This window comes from Leopardus geoffroyi, chromosome D3 (genome assembly GCF_018350155.1).
Source record: "Leopardus geoffroyi isolate Oge1 chromosome D3, O.geoffroyi_Oge1_pat1.0, whole genome shotgun sequence".
In the NCBI taxonomy this organism is placed as follows: domain Eukaryota; kingdom Metazoa; phylum Chordata; class Mammalia; order Carnivora; family Felidae; genus Leopardus; species Leopardus geoffroyi.
In genome coordinates, this window is record NC_059339.1 from 18614989 (window position 1) to 18630812 (window position 15824).

A 15824-nucleotide genomic window follows, 5' to 3' on the forward strand; every position below is an offset into this window, starting at 1 on the left:
GATTTATGTAGCATTCACGCGGAATTTATTATACAAGGAATTTTATTCAATTAAACTTGAAGTACGTCTGGATTCTTAAAGGTTCAGTAGTGATAACTGGGACAGAGCGATCATAAAACTGGATGGGCTGTCGGAGGAAGGTGTCGGGAGGAGGCGAGGGTGACATTGCAGCTGACGGGGGATTCGGAACCGGGACGTTTGTCATTGGGATGTGTTACAAGTTCGGGCGGAGAAAATTACTCGGTGAAAAATGCACATTAACAATAGCCAGGAGAGATCAGTTAAGGGAAACTGGGTTGAGAAATGAGACGGCAGAATCTATTAGCGTCTGACATTGTTCTCAGCGGCCCAGGTCGTGATTAAAACGACTGTCAAGTGGCGGTGGAGGGAGAGACACAAGGCCCCCTGTCCTGAGCCCACACCTGGCTGCAGACTCCCTGAGACAAGATGCTTCCCCTGAGCCTCGGTTTCTTCCCCTGCAGAGTGCCTGTTTCAGGGCGACTGTGAGGTTTGAACAAGAGGGTCCGTGGTACCCCTGGACCGGGCCCGGCACACAGTCAACCCCCAGCTCCTCTCTGGCAGGAGTATTAAATGTGCCCCGGGCCCCGGGTCTGGCCCAGGGGTAGGCAGCTGAGGTACTTTAATGGGTGCCAATGTACGGAAGTGCCCCAAACCCCAGGAATCAAGGGAGGTAAAAGTTTCATGTGATATTTTAAAAGATTAAAAGGATGCAAAAGATCTATGATCGAGGAAGCATCACCATTTTTTAAGTAATCTCCGTGTCCAGGGCAGGGCTGGAACTCACGACCCGAGATCAAGAGTCGCCTGCTCCACTGACCGAGCCAGGCGGGCGCCCCAAGACATCACAGTTTTAAGTAAAAGCGGCCTGCTGTTTCTTTCCCGACCCCGGCACAACTGCGCGGGGCGGGGGCGACGGCTTGTGAGCGCCGACAGCAGCGTGCAAACAGATCAGGCAACGCGGGCTTCCTCCTTAGTCGTGTGTCTGGATGGTGGAGCTTTTCGTGAACTTTCCCCCTGGGTTTAAGACACAGGAGGATATTCTGCCGGGAGCACGCAGGGGTGCGCATTTCTCCTTTTGCTTCTGGCTCCAGTGTGGCTTTGTGAGGCACTGCAGGACAGCAAACGTTTCAAACTGATCAGTCCTCTGGGTCCCCAGAGCAGGCTCGCTCTGTTTTTCTCAGGTTGGCAACACGGGAGGCAGCCCCCGAGATGCCAAGTCTGCCCTGCGCCTGGGCCGTTTCTCGGGGAATGCGTGCCGGCCAAAGACAGGAGGCGGAGGCAGGGCCTGGGAACCCGGGGTTAACTCCAGGCGCGCAACAGCCTCTCCCCGCAAGGGCTGGCGGGGACAGGATTTGGCAAGAGGCAAGCTGCTTTGTTTCAAAGCATCATTTTATGCTATATTTCCTCAAAGGCCTTCTCCTGTCCTTTTCCAGGGTGTCTGACCATGGCTGGGAGCGTTTTGGTACATGTGTCCTGCCCCCTCCAGGAAGACCGTGAGGAGGGGGCAGAAGCTGGGGTACGAGTGGTTCACCGCAAGCTCTTGGGGCCAGCTCCTCCCTGGCCCGGCCCGAGTGCTTGCAGGGCAGTTAGCCACGTTAGCCTCTCCTGAAATGCCGGTGCTTTCAGTGTTTCCAGCTCTGTGCACAGACGCTCAGCACCCGCTGGGGAGCAGACCTGGCGCTAACCACTGGGCGGGCGGAGCGGGGCAGGCCTCGGACACGGCCTCTTCCGGGAGGGATTTCACCTTCGCCCACGCTCACCGGCACCTCAGCCACCTCCCCGCCCAGGCTGAAGAGGGTCGCTGCAGCCTGCCGGGAGGCCAAGGACCCAGCGGGACGAAATGTACCCGTTCCTGCAAAATGTGCAGGCAGAGAGCAAAATTATACGTGTGACCGATCATGTTAAGGTTCGCTGACTTGCTGGCAAGGAGGACAGCAGAGTGACCAGCCTGCCTGAAGCGAGCCGGTGCCCGATGTGGAGCAGGGGCTCCGCAAGTGAATGATTGCTGAGCCGAGTTCACCAGGCATCTTGGCCCTGACAGTTAGCGAGAGCCTGCCCTTCCGGAGTCATTTCCCACAATTAGCAGCGCGCGATCTTCACGTTCTCAGGGCCGCCTCCTCGCCCTGCATAAATATCCCCTTCCCAAGGACACAGCTGGCACTGGCAGTGTCATCTCGCAGTGGGAGGGGGCGGCGGTGACAAGAGAGATAAAATACAGCCATGGCATGGATCTCAGAGGCATAAACCGGCAGAGAAAGAAGTCCTTCTCCAAGCCATGCCATTCCTCGGTCCCTCGTCCCTGGACCCTGATCCCTCATTCCTGAGTCCAAAGCAAGTCATGAGGCCTCACCTGTCAGTGTGCAGCTGCCCTGCCCCCACACGTAGGTGGGGATGGTGGCTCGGAGGTGACCGAACTTCCAAATCCCGCCTGCCTTCCCCTTTATAAATGTGACATTTACAGCCCCTCTGGCCCAGCTAAATCCCAATTACATTTCCCAGGGTCTCTGGTATCGTTCCAAATCTTTATGCCACCTGAGCCGGCAGGGGAAGGGCTCTCTCACCACATGCGCACGCGCGCGCACACACACACACACACACACACACACACACACACGGCTTAAGCTTTTCCCACTTTTAATTTTTTTCTATGTGGCTTTTCACTGCTGGGATCACTTTGCCTTATTTTCCCCCATACTGAATTCATTCATTACCACCTCCTCTAAGACCCAGGAGAGCCTAGCGGGGAGGACAGGGGTCTCCTCCAGCCCCCCTGGGCGAGATCTTCAAGAATCAGGACAGGAAGGACAAACTCTTCACCTCGGAGGGCTCTACAGATCTCCCCCTTTGCATTATTTCCAGGTGCCTCAGGCTCGGTCCGACGGGTCATTTTTCTTGTATATTTTTTCCTGATTCCCCTCTTTCATGGCTGCGTATCTGGCTAATGTGAAGAGATAGTCGCTGAGTCTGGAGGGACAGAGAGAACGATCTGAAATGAGAGATCAATGCTAACTGGGTCCTTCCCATATTAGCCTTCAAGGAGGAAATATAAATCACACACCCCAGGAGCATCGGGCGGGACAGCGGGTGCTCGGCCAACTTGGGCTTTGATGGATGACACTCCAGGCCAGCTTCTGTGACTCTGGCGCCGGGGCTGGGGCAGTTTCTGCCAGATGAGGCCGCTACCCCCACCGGACCTCAGAGGGCTGGTGGCTTTGGGCCACTCCCTAGACTGGTTTGTGTACCTTCCGTGACCAGGACTGAGACACCCAGCCTGCCCTTAAGGAGCCTGCAGTGAGTTCACGAAGCCGCCCACCTTTCAGCCGTCCCCTGCTTTTCCTTGTTTTCATGCCGAGCGCTGCCCACCACCCTCTTCCACCTCTCCAGGCCCCAATCTTGCCCTCTGTGGCCAGCTCCATGCCAGGTCCTGCTGGAACCTTCCCTGACCACACCCCCACTGAGATCGAGCCCCCCTCCTCCTGATGCCTGGCTGTCTCTCTGGGGGCAGGGTTTGGGGGCAGTGGAAGAGATTCTGCTCTGGGTGTCTCCCATTCCTGGAAGGTCGTGACATGCTTGTTTCCAGTCTGCCTAGTGCTACCCTCCTTGCTGAGGAAATGAACTGGCTCGGCCCACACAACACTACGGGAGGACAAAGCTCCCCAAAGGTCACTGCTGTGCCAATGAATGGAACCTTCCTCTCTCCCTTCAGGCCCAGCCACCTCCCAGGAAGAAAGGAGCTGATCAGGTCACGTCCCAGGGGGAGGAGTGACCACAGTGAGGGGCGAGACGCCGGCTGTGAGGTCGCTTTCTGGAAATCCAGGACAGCTCCCAGGGGCCCCCTGGTTCTCAGTCTGCCCCTGGGCCCTGACCTTGCCCACACTGGAACTGCATGAGGCAAGGCTGGAATGGAACCCAGACGAGACCTCCTGGGGCCAGCCCAGCTCACTGGTTCCTGTGCCGGGGCCCTGGGCCCTGACGGCCCTGAGCTGGCTTTGCCCGGCTGTCTCTTCTCAGTTCATACAGCCCTGGAGTCTTGTGGGGAGGGGCTGACAGTGGGTCTGACCCCTGCCTGAGCTCCCTGGTCACTCAACCCGAAAGCGGGCCCCTTCCTACTGCACTGTCCCTTTGTCCTTATGTTGCGTGCTCCTGGTTTTCACAACAGCCTCTCCCGATGACACCTTCACCTCACCAGGGACAGGGACGGTACCTGCCTCATTCTCAGCTGCATCCCTGTGCCCGACACAGCGCCTGGCATGTCGCCGACCCTCAGTGGATATGAACGTGTGGGCCCCCTTCTCTTATCGTTGCTTCCCACAACGTGCCTAGTTTTACTGAGTGGGACCCTCCAAATTCCATCAGAGTACCTGTTTAAAAACTTGGCCACGTTAGCGTCCGTCTCACCCATCTGGACAAGAGGCACCACCCTGGAAGAGGAGGAAACGCCACGTCGCGTATATTACGGGATCGACACTCTGGGGGACCCAGGGCTGCGTCCCACACCGGCACCTCAGAGCCTACAGCGGCTTGACCTGGTGCCCTTGCCGGCCTGGGCGCAGACATCCCTCCAGACTGCTGTCTGCTGAGCACTGGTGATGGGGCAGGCCCTTGCCGGGCCCTTGACACAGGTCACCTCCGCCACATAACCCTTGCTGAGAGATGCTCTCCCCGAAACCGAGGCTCTGGCTTTGTGTCCCCTGCCCAAGGGGTTTCATCATCCCACATGCACGTCCCCGCCACCCTGCCTGGTGCATCCTCTGCTGGACGAGGCCCCCTGCCGGGCCTTTGCATCTCTCTGATTGTTTTGGTACCGTGGGCATTGCCGACACGGATGGTTTTCTACAAACGATGAAATTTTTCTTTTGAAACTGAAGCTCTGTTACGCGGGGCCCCTTTGGGAACCACTTGGGCCCACGAGCCTCTCATGAGGGATGGGACCTTTGTGATGTGCGGCTGTGGACAGAGCTCGGGTTTGGAAGCAGACCGACCCGGGCTCGAATCTGGACTCTGCCGTGGACCGCTCAGGTGACCACCCTGGCCACGAGGTCGCCTCTCTGAGCTCCTTTCCCGACTCCTGTACACGGGGGGCTGCCACCACCCCTCTGCCAAGGTTATCCTGAGGCATCAATGAGGTGACGATGAGCGAATGCCCAGCACGGCCCTGCCCATTCTATCAAAGTAGGGCTTCACTTCCATTTGTCTGGGAAGCTGGGTGAGCTGGCGTTACGAGTGGTGTAAATGGAGGTTTTGCAGGGAACTCTTCTGAAGTTTCTCTGAAAGGCTGTCAGTAGCTTTTAGGGGTCCTTCCTCTTCCTGACTCGGAGGTGTTGGGGCAGCGGGTGGCTGGTCCATTGAGAGCTTCCACCTGCCCCCCCCCCCCCCAGCCCCGCCACCAGCCCTGTGGGTCCCTCTGGGCCCTTCTTTACCCAGCAGCCAGCAGGGTCCCTTCATGTCACCGTGTGGCCTAAAGCCCACTAACGGTTTCCTATTGCTCTCGGGATAGAGGCAGACCTCTCTGTGCCTCTGAGACCCTGCCCGGTCTCTGGCCTCGTTGTGCCCCACGCCCTCTCCCTCCGGACCCAGACACTCGGGTCTCCTTTGTGTCCGTTCAGTGCAGGCTGCCACCTCTGCCCTTGCTGTCCCCTCACACTGGACGCTGTTCCTCCCCACCCCCCAATCCTTCAACCCCTGGCTCACGCAGTGTGACTGGGAGAGACCCTGTGTCCACTCCACGTCCCTCACAGCCCTGACCACGGTGCGGGGCTCTCCACTCATTTCTGCCCAGCTCCAACTACCCCACTTACATTAACCCCCAGGGATGAGGAGCCGGGGCACGGGGCACGGAGGCCTCTCCCCGAATATCCTTTTGACTTTCATAGCATGTGAGTGTCAGAATTATAAATACCCAGCTAACCCCATCAGGGACTCCTCCTACCCTGTTCACCTATAACCTCTTGTTTCTCCGTAAGCTCTGAGCATGATGTGGTTACATCATCTGTCATTTGTCCGCTCGCGGGTCACTGTCTCCCCTCGGCTATGCAGGGCTCTGAGGACAGAGACCCGGGCTGGCTGGCATCCACCTGGAACGGTGAAGGTGGCAGGTGAAGGTCTGCCGACGGGTGGCTGGATGGCACGGAGCCGACCCTCCTAGGCTTGCCTGCTGCTCTGGCCAGGCCCCGCCCTCTCCCTTGGCCCCCTTACCGTCTCTCTGCTCGGCGGCACACGGCCCGACAGAAGTGCAGCGCGGAGCTGCTCTTGCCTCCCGACTGAAAGGAGAGAGCGGGCGCTGGCTAGAGCGGGGGTGGGGGGGTGGGTGTGCCCACTGCAGACAGAGAGCCCCCTGGACAGATGGACCGACAGATATATAGGACCCTGCCCCCGCCCCCAGCCAGCAGTGTTCTGCTTCCGGGGCCCTGCAGAGGGGCGCGTCCACTGGGAAGCCCCCTCCAAAGTGGGCAGGGCTGGGGAGGGACCGGGGAGGGTCCGGAGGGGACTTGGGAGGCCAGCAGCCAGCTTCTGTCACAGGCAAAAATTAAAGAGGGGGCTTACTCCGCACCTGTGTGTTTCCGTGAACACACTTGGCCTGCGGCCACCCCCAGGTTGACACCGCCCGGCACCTACCGGCAGGATAAATGCCGTGAGAGGGGGGAGCTGGCTGGAGTATCTGTCGATCCACTGCTCCAGCTCCAGGATGGGCCCCGCCTCAAATGCAGCACATCCTGAGGAGCCGAGAAGCAGGAGGACACGGCCATGGGGCCCGTCGCCCCCCAGACCAAGGAAACCGCCCCCACGTCCCTTCAACCCCGGGGGGCTCTGCAAACCACTTCCGCCGGCTTGGGAGGGCCTTCCTTCTCGGGGTCTATGGGCCAGGCTGACGGGGGTGCCAGGGGACGCCCCGGACGGGGTCCCACCTCTGAGCACGCGCGGCAGGTTGGGAGAGAAGATTACTTAAGTGAGCCTCCCTGGCCGAGGAGCGCGGGGTCGCCAGGGCAGAGCCGACGTCTTGCAGCGAGCACTGGATCTGGGGAAGCAACGGGGGGCGACAGTGAAGACCCATTCCTGGCGGGCCGGGCGGGGCTCACGTGGTTCCATGTGCAGGGGTGCCCTGTGACACCAGGAGGCGAGCAGGGGCTGCCCTGCTGGGGACTGGCCGGATCTTTAATCAGCTGGCATCTAAAGGCGAATCAGCAAACTCCGTCTGAACCTTCGGCACATCTGCCTTGGACACCAGCTCTGTTGAGCGGGGGCCCTGGGTCCCTTGGGGATGCGAGTCACACAGACGATGAGCGTCAGGTGCCCAGTGACAGTCAAGAGGTAGCTTCTCACCCCACTCTCGTCTCCGTCAGGCCTGGGCCCCGGGAAGTCTTTCCCTTTCCTCTCCACTGATGGCTTTGGTTGTCTGACCTGTGACAGCCGGGCCGAGACACCAAACGTGACAGTGCTTTAAAACTAAGCCATAAAGGACAAGTATCTACGAGAACATGGTCGACCCCTGCGTGACAAACGACCCACGGGCGCCCGTGCCAGTGAGCCCCACGAATGCCGCCTCCTTTGTGGCCGGCCAGAGTCCGCTCAAGCTGGGTGGGGCGCCGTGAGGTGGGTGGTGGTCTGCGACCTCTGCCGAGATGGCGACTGTGACAGCGTGCCGGGAGCAGGGCGCAGCGGGAGGCAGCAGAGGCCGCCCAACCAGCAGTGAGCTGGGACCCTCCTTGGGCCGCCGACTGGCAGGACCCGGGTGGGGACCTTGGCCGCCCGGCGTCTCGCGGGCTTCGAGCAGGAGGCGGGGTAACGGTAGTGCCCCCCTGGACGGCCAGCTGCAGCACTCACTCCAGCACTGGAGGGGGCGGGAGCCAGCTTGGGAATCAGATCCCAACTCCGCTGATTCCCAGCCCCGGCGCCTTGGGCAGGCGGCCCTTTCCTTTAGGAGTTTGTTTTGCCCCAGTAACGTGTCCGTTAACCTGCAGGTCACGGGCTTCTGAGGAGAGCGGTGCACGGGCCCAGTGAGCGGGGACCTGGCGGGGCTCCCGGGTGAGAAGGTCACGGTCTGCACCCTCGGGGTGCCCAGGCCAGTGGGGAGACAGACGGATCAGACCGTGTGACACTCTTTGTGGCACCTGCCGTTAGAGGCGGGGCCTCCACCACGGGGGTCGTGGAAAGCTGGAGGAGGCGCCTAACCGGGCTGGAGGCCGGGCGGCCGCACCAGGCCCTGGGGGACGTGACGTTGGAGCTGGGACCCAAAGGACAGGGGCCTAAAGCATAGGTGGACTCATCACGTCACTGCCCCCGCCCCCCCACCCCCGCCTCAGCCTTTTCCCTCTGGAAACCCTGCAGAGATGAGCACAGCATGCGGAAATGACGCCTGCCGAGGTGAGAACTTCTTCACTGGGAGGCTGAAAACCACGCTGGCGCTGGCGGCGCATAGGAGGGCCTCATTCACAGAGAGTTCCGGCACTTAAGGCCCTCCCATCCTTCTGTGGCCCCCTCACTGCCCTCCGCCTGCTCCCAGGAGGCTAAGCGGGCCCCAGCCTGGCCTGGAGGACTGAAGCAGGCTGAGTGTCCAGGAAGCAGCTTCTACAGTCTCAGGTCAACGTGTAGACTGAAACCTTGGACACGTCCTATGTATCCGAGGGGATGTCCCTGTCTCCACTGTTAAAGTCCTGTCTGTGGGTCAGAGTCTCTGTGCTTCCTAAGGAGAACACTAATACTAAAGGCCATAAGGTCCCCTGGCCTAGGGCTTCCTGAAGCTGATTTTCCCAGGTTTCTCAGCCTCGGGGCTGCTGACATTCAGGCAAGGGGCATTCTCTGTGGCAGGGGAGGCCCTGGGCATTGCAGGACGTTTAGCATGTGCATCCCTGGCCTCTACCAACTAGATGTCAGGAGCGCCACCCCCCCCCCCCCCCGCCCACCTGTAACCACCAAGAGTAATACCAGACATTGCCGTGCGTCCCCTGAAGGGCAGAAGCACGCTGGGTCAAGTCCACTGCACTTTACGTTTCCCCCCCGTCCTTGGTGCTGTTCTCACCACTCGCCTGGGAGGGAGGATGATCTCTGTGTCCCCGTTTTGCAGGTGAAGAAACAGAGGATCCCAGAGAAACAGTGAGTAGCCCCAGGTGACCCAGAGAGGAAGTGACGGTCAGATGGCAAATCCAGTTATGGCCATCAGGCCACAGGGATACACATCGCAACTTGGGATGAGACACTGCTACTCACTTTCTGCAGCTCTTCGGCAAACGGGTGGCCTTTTTCTGCGACTAATTCCAAAGCAAACCTGCGAGGAAAAAGAAAAGAATCTGCGTCTCACATCACGTCTGTGGGCCCTAATTCAGCTCTGACACCACAGGGTTATTTTTTTTGCTGACAGTGAGAACATCATAACCTTTCATTTGGTTAGGGGTGTTTGTTAGGGCCTAACGGTGTTAGGGCCGTTTCTCGGGGAATGCGTGCCGGCCAAAGACAGGAGGCGGAGGCAGGGCCTGGGAACCCGGGGTTAACTCCAGGCGCGCAACAGCCTCTCCCCGCAAGGGCTGGCGGGGACAGGATTTGGCAAGAGGCAAGCTGCTTTGTTTCAAAGCATCATTTTATGCTGTATTTCCTCAAAGGCCTTCTCCTGTCCTTTTCCAGGGTGTCTGACCATGGCTGGGAGCGTTTTGGTACATGTGTCCTGCCCCCTCCAGGAAGACTGTGAGGAGGGGGCAGAAGCTGGGGTACGAGTGGTTCACCGCAAGCTCTTGGGGCCAGCTCCTCCCTGGCCCGGCCCGAGTGCTTGCAGGGCAGTTAGCCACGTTAGCCTCTCCTGAAATGCCGGTGCTTTCAGTGTTTCCAGCTCTGTGCACAGACGCTCAGCACCCGCTGGGGAGCAGACCTGGCGCTAACCACTGGGCGGGCGGAGCGGGGCAGGCCTCGGACACGGCCTCTTCCGGGAGGGATTTCACCTTCGCCCACGCTCACCGGCACCTCAGCCACCTCCCCGCCCAGGCTGAAGAGGGTCGCTGCAGCCTGCCGGGAGGCCAAGGACCCAGCGGGACGAAATGTACCCGTTCCTGCAAAATGTGCAGGCAGAGAGCAAAATTATACGTGTGACCGATCATGTTAAGGTTCGCTGACTTGCTGGCAAGGAGGACAGCAGAGTGACCAGCCTGCCTGAAGCGAGCCGGTGCCCGATGTGAAGCAGGGGCTCCGCAAGTGCTGCTCCTTCAGGCTCCTGCCACCTGGAGGGTGCCCCTCTACTGTCTGCTCCCCCAGCACCCCCAAGACTGTGGGCTCCATGAGGCACGTGGGCTGAGGCTCTCTGCCTGGCACATGGAGAGGCTTGCTCTCCGACAATCCACAATCGAGGCATCCCCAGTCTCCTGCCCCCCTGCCCCGGACTGAGGGATGATGGCTTGCTGATTTGCTAATCCTAAACAGCTGATGCCAGAACTCCCCGTCCTTCCCCCCTGCCCATTTCACCTTGTGTCTGCCTCTTCCACCTCCTCCCCCCACCCCCCGCCTTCCCACAGGCACCAAGGGGTCTGCGTTCTCTGCTCCGCTGGCAGACCACCTGCACCTGCCATTATCCATCCTGAACACCTCACCTAGTCGGGCCCATCACTGGGAGGTGGGAGCCGCACACCCGTACTCGCCTGAAGAGTGGGGGAACCAGGGAAGGAGGGGCATGGCAGCTCCACACGGCGTGGGACAGATGCCAGCCAGGAGCAGGCAGGGCCGGAAGGGAAAGGCGCCTGCAGCCCCCGGCAGCCTCGTGCCAGGCCGAGGCAGGTTCACCAAGAGTTGGCTGCCCCCCCAGGGCCAGCCAGCACTCTCGAGAGCTTCCCGTGAAGTATGTTACTGGTGTCGATTCAAACCCCGCCTCAAGGCCAACCCCATCTGCCTTACCCAATGGCTGAGCTTAATTCATCTGTAGTTCCCACGGCTTCAAACACTTGGTCATCTTTAGGTCTCCTTTCTCCAGTGAAGGTGCTAGAAAACCCTATGAAAAAATGTTTAGCCACCCAAATTAAGATTTTTTTATTTTTCCTGACATGCTCTTTTTTAAAAAAAACTTTCCACCTGAAGGATAACATATACACAGAAAAGTGCTCAAATCCTAAGTATATAAGTTGATCAATTGCTCCTACCTGAATATACCTCTGTGATCAGGACCCAGATCAACAAATAGAGAATGATCAGCACCCCTGAAGCCCCCAGGTACTCCCTTTCATTGCTACTCCTAAGGGTAACTTCTTTCCTGCCATGCTTTTATTTTATTCCTAAAAATCATGTACTAATCATTCTGCTAAAGAAATAAGACATATGAAGGGGCACCTGGGTGGCTCGGTCGGTTAAGCATCCGACTCTTGATTTCAGTTCAGGTCATGATGTCATGGTTTGTGAGACGGAGCCCCGTGTTGGGCTCCATGCTGTCTGTGTGCCGCCTCCTTGGGATTCTTTCTCTCCCTCTCTCTCTGCCCCTACCCCCACTTGCGTGGGACGGCTCTGTCTCTCTCTCTCTCTCTCTCAATAAATAAACATTGTTTAAAAAAAGAAATAAGACATATAGGTACATATTATAATTATATTTCACATAAAATCGAAGTCCTCTGTGGATCTCTGCCTAGGTCACGATTTCCCACCATGTTCCCTTAACCATGGAGATAGAACAAATCTGCTCCCGACAGCCAGGAGCCAGCCTGGCGCTCACAGGCAGGCTGTGGTGTTCCGATGGGACTCAAACACCTCTGTGGAACACTGTCTGGTGGCCCCCACTCTGACTGTGACACAGCAATCCCCAAACAAGACCCCCCATAATCATGTCTGAGCACAGAACACTGTCCAACCTGTAAAAATGACCAAACATCCCCATTCTCTGGCTAATGCGAGGGACTGCTGCTTCTTTATCAATGACAGCTTTGGCCTCTCTTTGTCACACCCACCTTCTAGATAAAAAATGATTGAGGGGCGCCTGGGTGGCTCAGTCAGTTAAGCGGCCGACTTCGGCTCAGGTCATGATCTCGCGGCCCATGAGTTCAAGCCCTGCATCGGGCTCTGTGCTGACAGCTCAGAGCCTGGAGCCTGTTTCAGATTCTGTGTCTCCTTCTCTCTGCCCCTCCCCCATTCATGCTCTGTCTCTCTCTGTCTCAAAAATAAATAAACGTTAAAAAAATTAAAAAAAAAAAAATGATTGAGATACCCAACTAGAGAATTAGCCCTGCTTCCTGACAGCATCCAATCCAGAGCAACACCCCACTTCCTGGAATTTGCTCCAGATCACCTGGCATAAGCCCAGTCCTATAATGGGTCCTTTGCAGTATCTTCTCACTGGGCCCACGGTGTGCTATGTAATGAGCTAAGTGACCCAACCTGACTAGACTGTCCCTGGGGGTCTCGGCTGGAGGGCCTGCCTGTGCACGTTCTCCTTCCCTTTATTTATTGTAAAACTTAGCATTCGAATCATTTCTAAGAGTATGGTTCAGTGGCATTAAGTATATTGCATGCATATCTTTTATACTTTTACGACATAAGTACATACTCCCCAAAATATATGTAAACTAGTGACCTGCACAGTTTAAAAAAAATTTTTTTTTTTTGCTGTTTATTTATTTTTGAGACAGAGAGAGACACAGCACAAACGGAGGAGGGATAGAGAGAGAGGGAGACCCAGAATCCAAAGCAGGCTCCAGGCTCTGAGCTGTTGGCACAGAGCCCGACGCAGGGCTCAAACTCACAATCTGTGAGATGATGACCTGAGCCGAAGTCGGACGCTCAACCGACTGAGCCACCCAGGCGCCCCACCTGCACAGTTTTTTTTTTTAAGTTTATTTGTTTACTTTGAGAGAAACAGAGACAGTGCAAGTGGGGGAGGGGCAGAGAGAGGGAGAGAGAGAATCCCAAGCAGGATCCCACTGCCAGCACACAGCCCAATGCAGGGCTTGATCCCACAAAGCCATGAGATCATGACCTGAGTCGAAACCAAGAGTGGGATGCTTAACCGACTGAGCCACCCAGGCGCCCCAACCTGCAATTTTTTTAATTAAAATATTTAAGTAGGGGCACCTGGGTGGCTCAGTCGGTTAAGTGTCCGACTTCAGCTCAGGGCATGATCTCACGGCTTGTGAGTTCGAGCCCCGTGTGGGGCTCTGTGCCTACCGCTCAGAGCCTGGAGCCTGCTTCAGATTCTGTGTGTGTGTGTGTGTGTGTGTGTGTGTGTGTGTGTGTGTGTGTGTGTCTGCCCCTCCCCACTCATGCTCTGTCTCTCTCAAAAATAAACATTAAGGGGTACCTGGGTGGCGCAGTCGGTTAAGCGTCCGACTTCAGCCAGGTCACGATCTCGCGGTCCGTGAGTTGCAGCCCCGCGTCGGGCTCTGGGCTGATGGCTCAGAGCCTGGAGCCTGTTTCCGATTCTGTGTCTCCCTCTCTCTGCCCCTCCCCCGTTCATGCTCTGTCTCTCTCTGTCCCAAAAATAAATAAACGTTGAAAAAAAAATAAATAAACATTAAAAATAAATAAATAAAAATAAAATACTTAAGAAATCTCTACACCCGACATAGGGCTCGAACTCAAGACCCCAAGATCAAGAGTCGCATGCACTTCTGAGCCGGCCAGGCGCCCCTGCAGTTGTAAACTTTAGAAAATATGTCACATTGATACAGTCTACATCTCACTTTTTTCTATACAACATTATTTTCAGGTATTGTTTACATAAAGTAATATATGGTCATTACAAAAAGTCATAGAATAGAAAAAAAGTATGCGCCATAAACAATGGAAGCCCTTCTGTTCATTCCCCTCTCCTAAACTCAATCTCTCTCCCAGGTAGTACTTCAAGATGTAACCTTTCAGCATATTCTATACATATCTGAACACATATATGTATATACGCATAATACACACTTTTATCCAAGTAGATTTCAATTATTTGAATTGCTCTGCAATTTGCTTTTATCACTTCATATATCTTAGGCATCTTTCATTTCATATCACATTTGATGATATTTATTGAGACCCGTTACATTATTTTATTTTATTTTTTTCAGATAAAAACATTATTTTTAATGTTTATTTTTGAGAGAGAGAGAGAGAGAGAGAGAGAGAGAGAGAGAACACAAGCAGGGGATAGGCAGAGAGAGAGGGAGATACAGAATCTGAAGCAGGCTCCAGGCTCTGAGTTGTCAGCACAGAGCTGACATCGGGCTCGAACTCATGAACTGTGAGATCACCGGAGCCGAAGTCGGATGCCTAACCAACTGAGCCACCCAGGTGCCCCTGTTACATAATTTTTAACGTATGCAAACAATTTGGAAGAACTTTCAAATGGAGTTTTTTGCATGTTTCATCTGCCGCCTACCTTTGTCTCCTGTTTTGGTGTATATCTTGGGGATCTTGGGTGTCTTCAAGGAAGGCTGTGGCCTAATGAGACACAGACATCAAGAAGTGGAGAGTGGGCATGACACCTCCTTCAGTGGGTCACATCTTGCCCAGTAACCTCAGAGGCAACACTTTACCCTCCTCTGTTTGGATCTCATGTTGGCATCATTTTCCTCCCTTCTTCCCAATTCAGTCCGTTGTGGGCAAGCTCTGTGTCCTGCCCACATCCATTATCTGCAGAGTAGCTCAGGTAGTGCACTGCTCAATGCACATGCTCAATAAATATTCACTGAAAGAGTTTATTGATCACTTTCCATAGTCTCTGCACTGTGCTAAGTGGATTACTGGCATTATCTCCTGGAATTATCCCATAGGCACTACCGGTGACCTTCCTTTTACTGTTGAGGAAATTGGAGCTCACAAGATGAGACTCCAGGTCCCTGAGGAAGGAAGACACAGGGCTGGGATTCATGCCCAAGACTACCTTACTCCAGACCGCAGTTACCTTTTACCCTACAGAAACCGTTACTTTGACCCACCCAAATTCTTATCCTCTACTCTACCCAGTCAGGGCTGCTTGGAGAAAGTAATCTGGGCCATTTCCCTTCTATGAAGCTTCACATATACTCAGGAATGAAGACCTGGCAAAACAGAGTTCTAATTCTGGCATCCACGCGGGTTCGGAGGCCTGGGAAGGGGAGCAAGTTTCAAGGTCGGTGAGGACGGCCACCTTCAGATCGTGTTGGTGAATCTCCGTGTCTTAGGAAATAGGTCAAAATCTGAATTGAGGCCCACCCGACGGTGAGGCGGGGCAAGATGGCCCTTGTGGCGGGCCAGGGACGTGCCCTGCCCTGACGCACGACAGCCGGGCTTCGTTCGGACTTGTGCAAAGAAATCTTGGGTCTCTGGCTGCCACGGTGCTCACGTGGCCAAGGTGACGTCAGGACTAAGACGTGTCACCTGGCTGTTGCTGCGGCGACCTCACTGCGGTGTGACGTCACCATGGCGACGACACCACAATTCACGGCAGGTGTCCGAGTTACCCTCCCCAGCCAGGCACTCACCCGTCCCCGTCTTCCACGCCCTGGGGGCCGCGGCTCTGGAAACGGGGACACAGCAGCCTGCCGGCGCCGAGGCCCCCGCGCAGGCCAAGGCGGGATCCCAGCCCCCACACAGCCATGTGCCAGGCAGCTCGTCAGGGGCTGACCCCGCCAGGCTCCCGTCCAGGTCGCAGGCGACTCCACCTACCTCCGGCCGCATCACCGTTCAGCCCCCATTTTCCATTGGCTCTTGGCTCTCGACCCAGGGCGGGACACTCCCAGGGGCTTGCTTCCCATTGGTTCGCGGAGGGGGCTGCCGGCCAGCTTGGTTGCGACACCTATTGGCCAATGTTCAAGCCAATCGGTAAAGGAACGCCCAGTTTGCGTGTTCTGATTGGCTGAGCGGAAGGGTGAACCCCTGTTCAG

General features: G+C 56.3%; 1 protein-coding gene across 2 annotated transcripts; it reads right to left on the reverse strand.

Moving 5' to 3' along the window:
• Positions 1–2638: 2638 nt before the first annotated feature.
• Positions 2639–15633, reverse strand: MMAB (metabolism of cobalamin associated B). 2 transcript variants are annotated; one of them, XM_045459759.1, is made up of 9 exons: positions 15423–15618; positions 14339–14400; positions 10891–10984; positions 9226–9283; positions 6964–7036; positions 6637–6734; positions 6217–6281; positions 4383–4442; positions 2639–2985 (listed from the first exon to the last, which is right to left on the reverse strand). In XM_045459759.1, the coding sequence occupies exons 1-9, from the start codon at positions 15536–15538 to the stop codon at positions 2886–2888; spliced, it is 726 nt and encodes a 241-aa protein (XP_045315715.1). In that variant the 5' UTR covers positions 15539–15618; the 3' UTR covers positions 2639–2885. The 2 variants fall into 2 exon arrangements, with proteins under 2 accessions (XP_045315715.1, XP_045315714.1); XM_045459758.1 differs by lacking the exon at positions 14339–14400 and having other exon boundaries at positions 15423–15633.
• Positions 15634–15824: the final 191 nt, after the last annotated feature.

What these genes read in the sequence shown, in the direction of transcription:
- MMAB (XM_045459758.1), bottom strand. Translation starts at nt 15,618, where the DNA reads ATGCGGCCGGAGGTAGGTGGAGTCGCCTGCGACCTGGACGGGAGCCTG. An exon ending in GGCGTGGAAGACGGGGACGG is followed by an intron (nt 10,985 to 15,422) that starts GTGAGTGCCTGG and finishes ATTTTTTCATAG; the next exon opens with GGTTTTCTAGCACCTTCACT. An exon ending in TCACGGCATTTATCCTGCCG is followed by an intron (nt 6,282 to 6,636) that starts GTAGGTGCCGGG and finishes CTCTCCTTTCAG; the next exon opens with TCGGGAGGCAAGAGCAGCTC.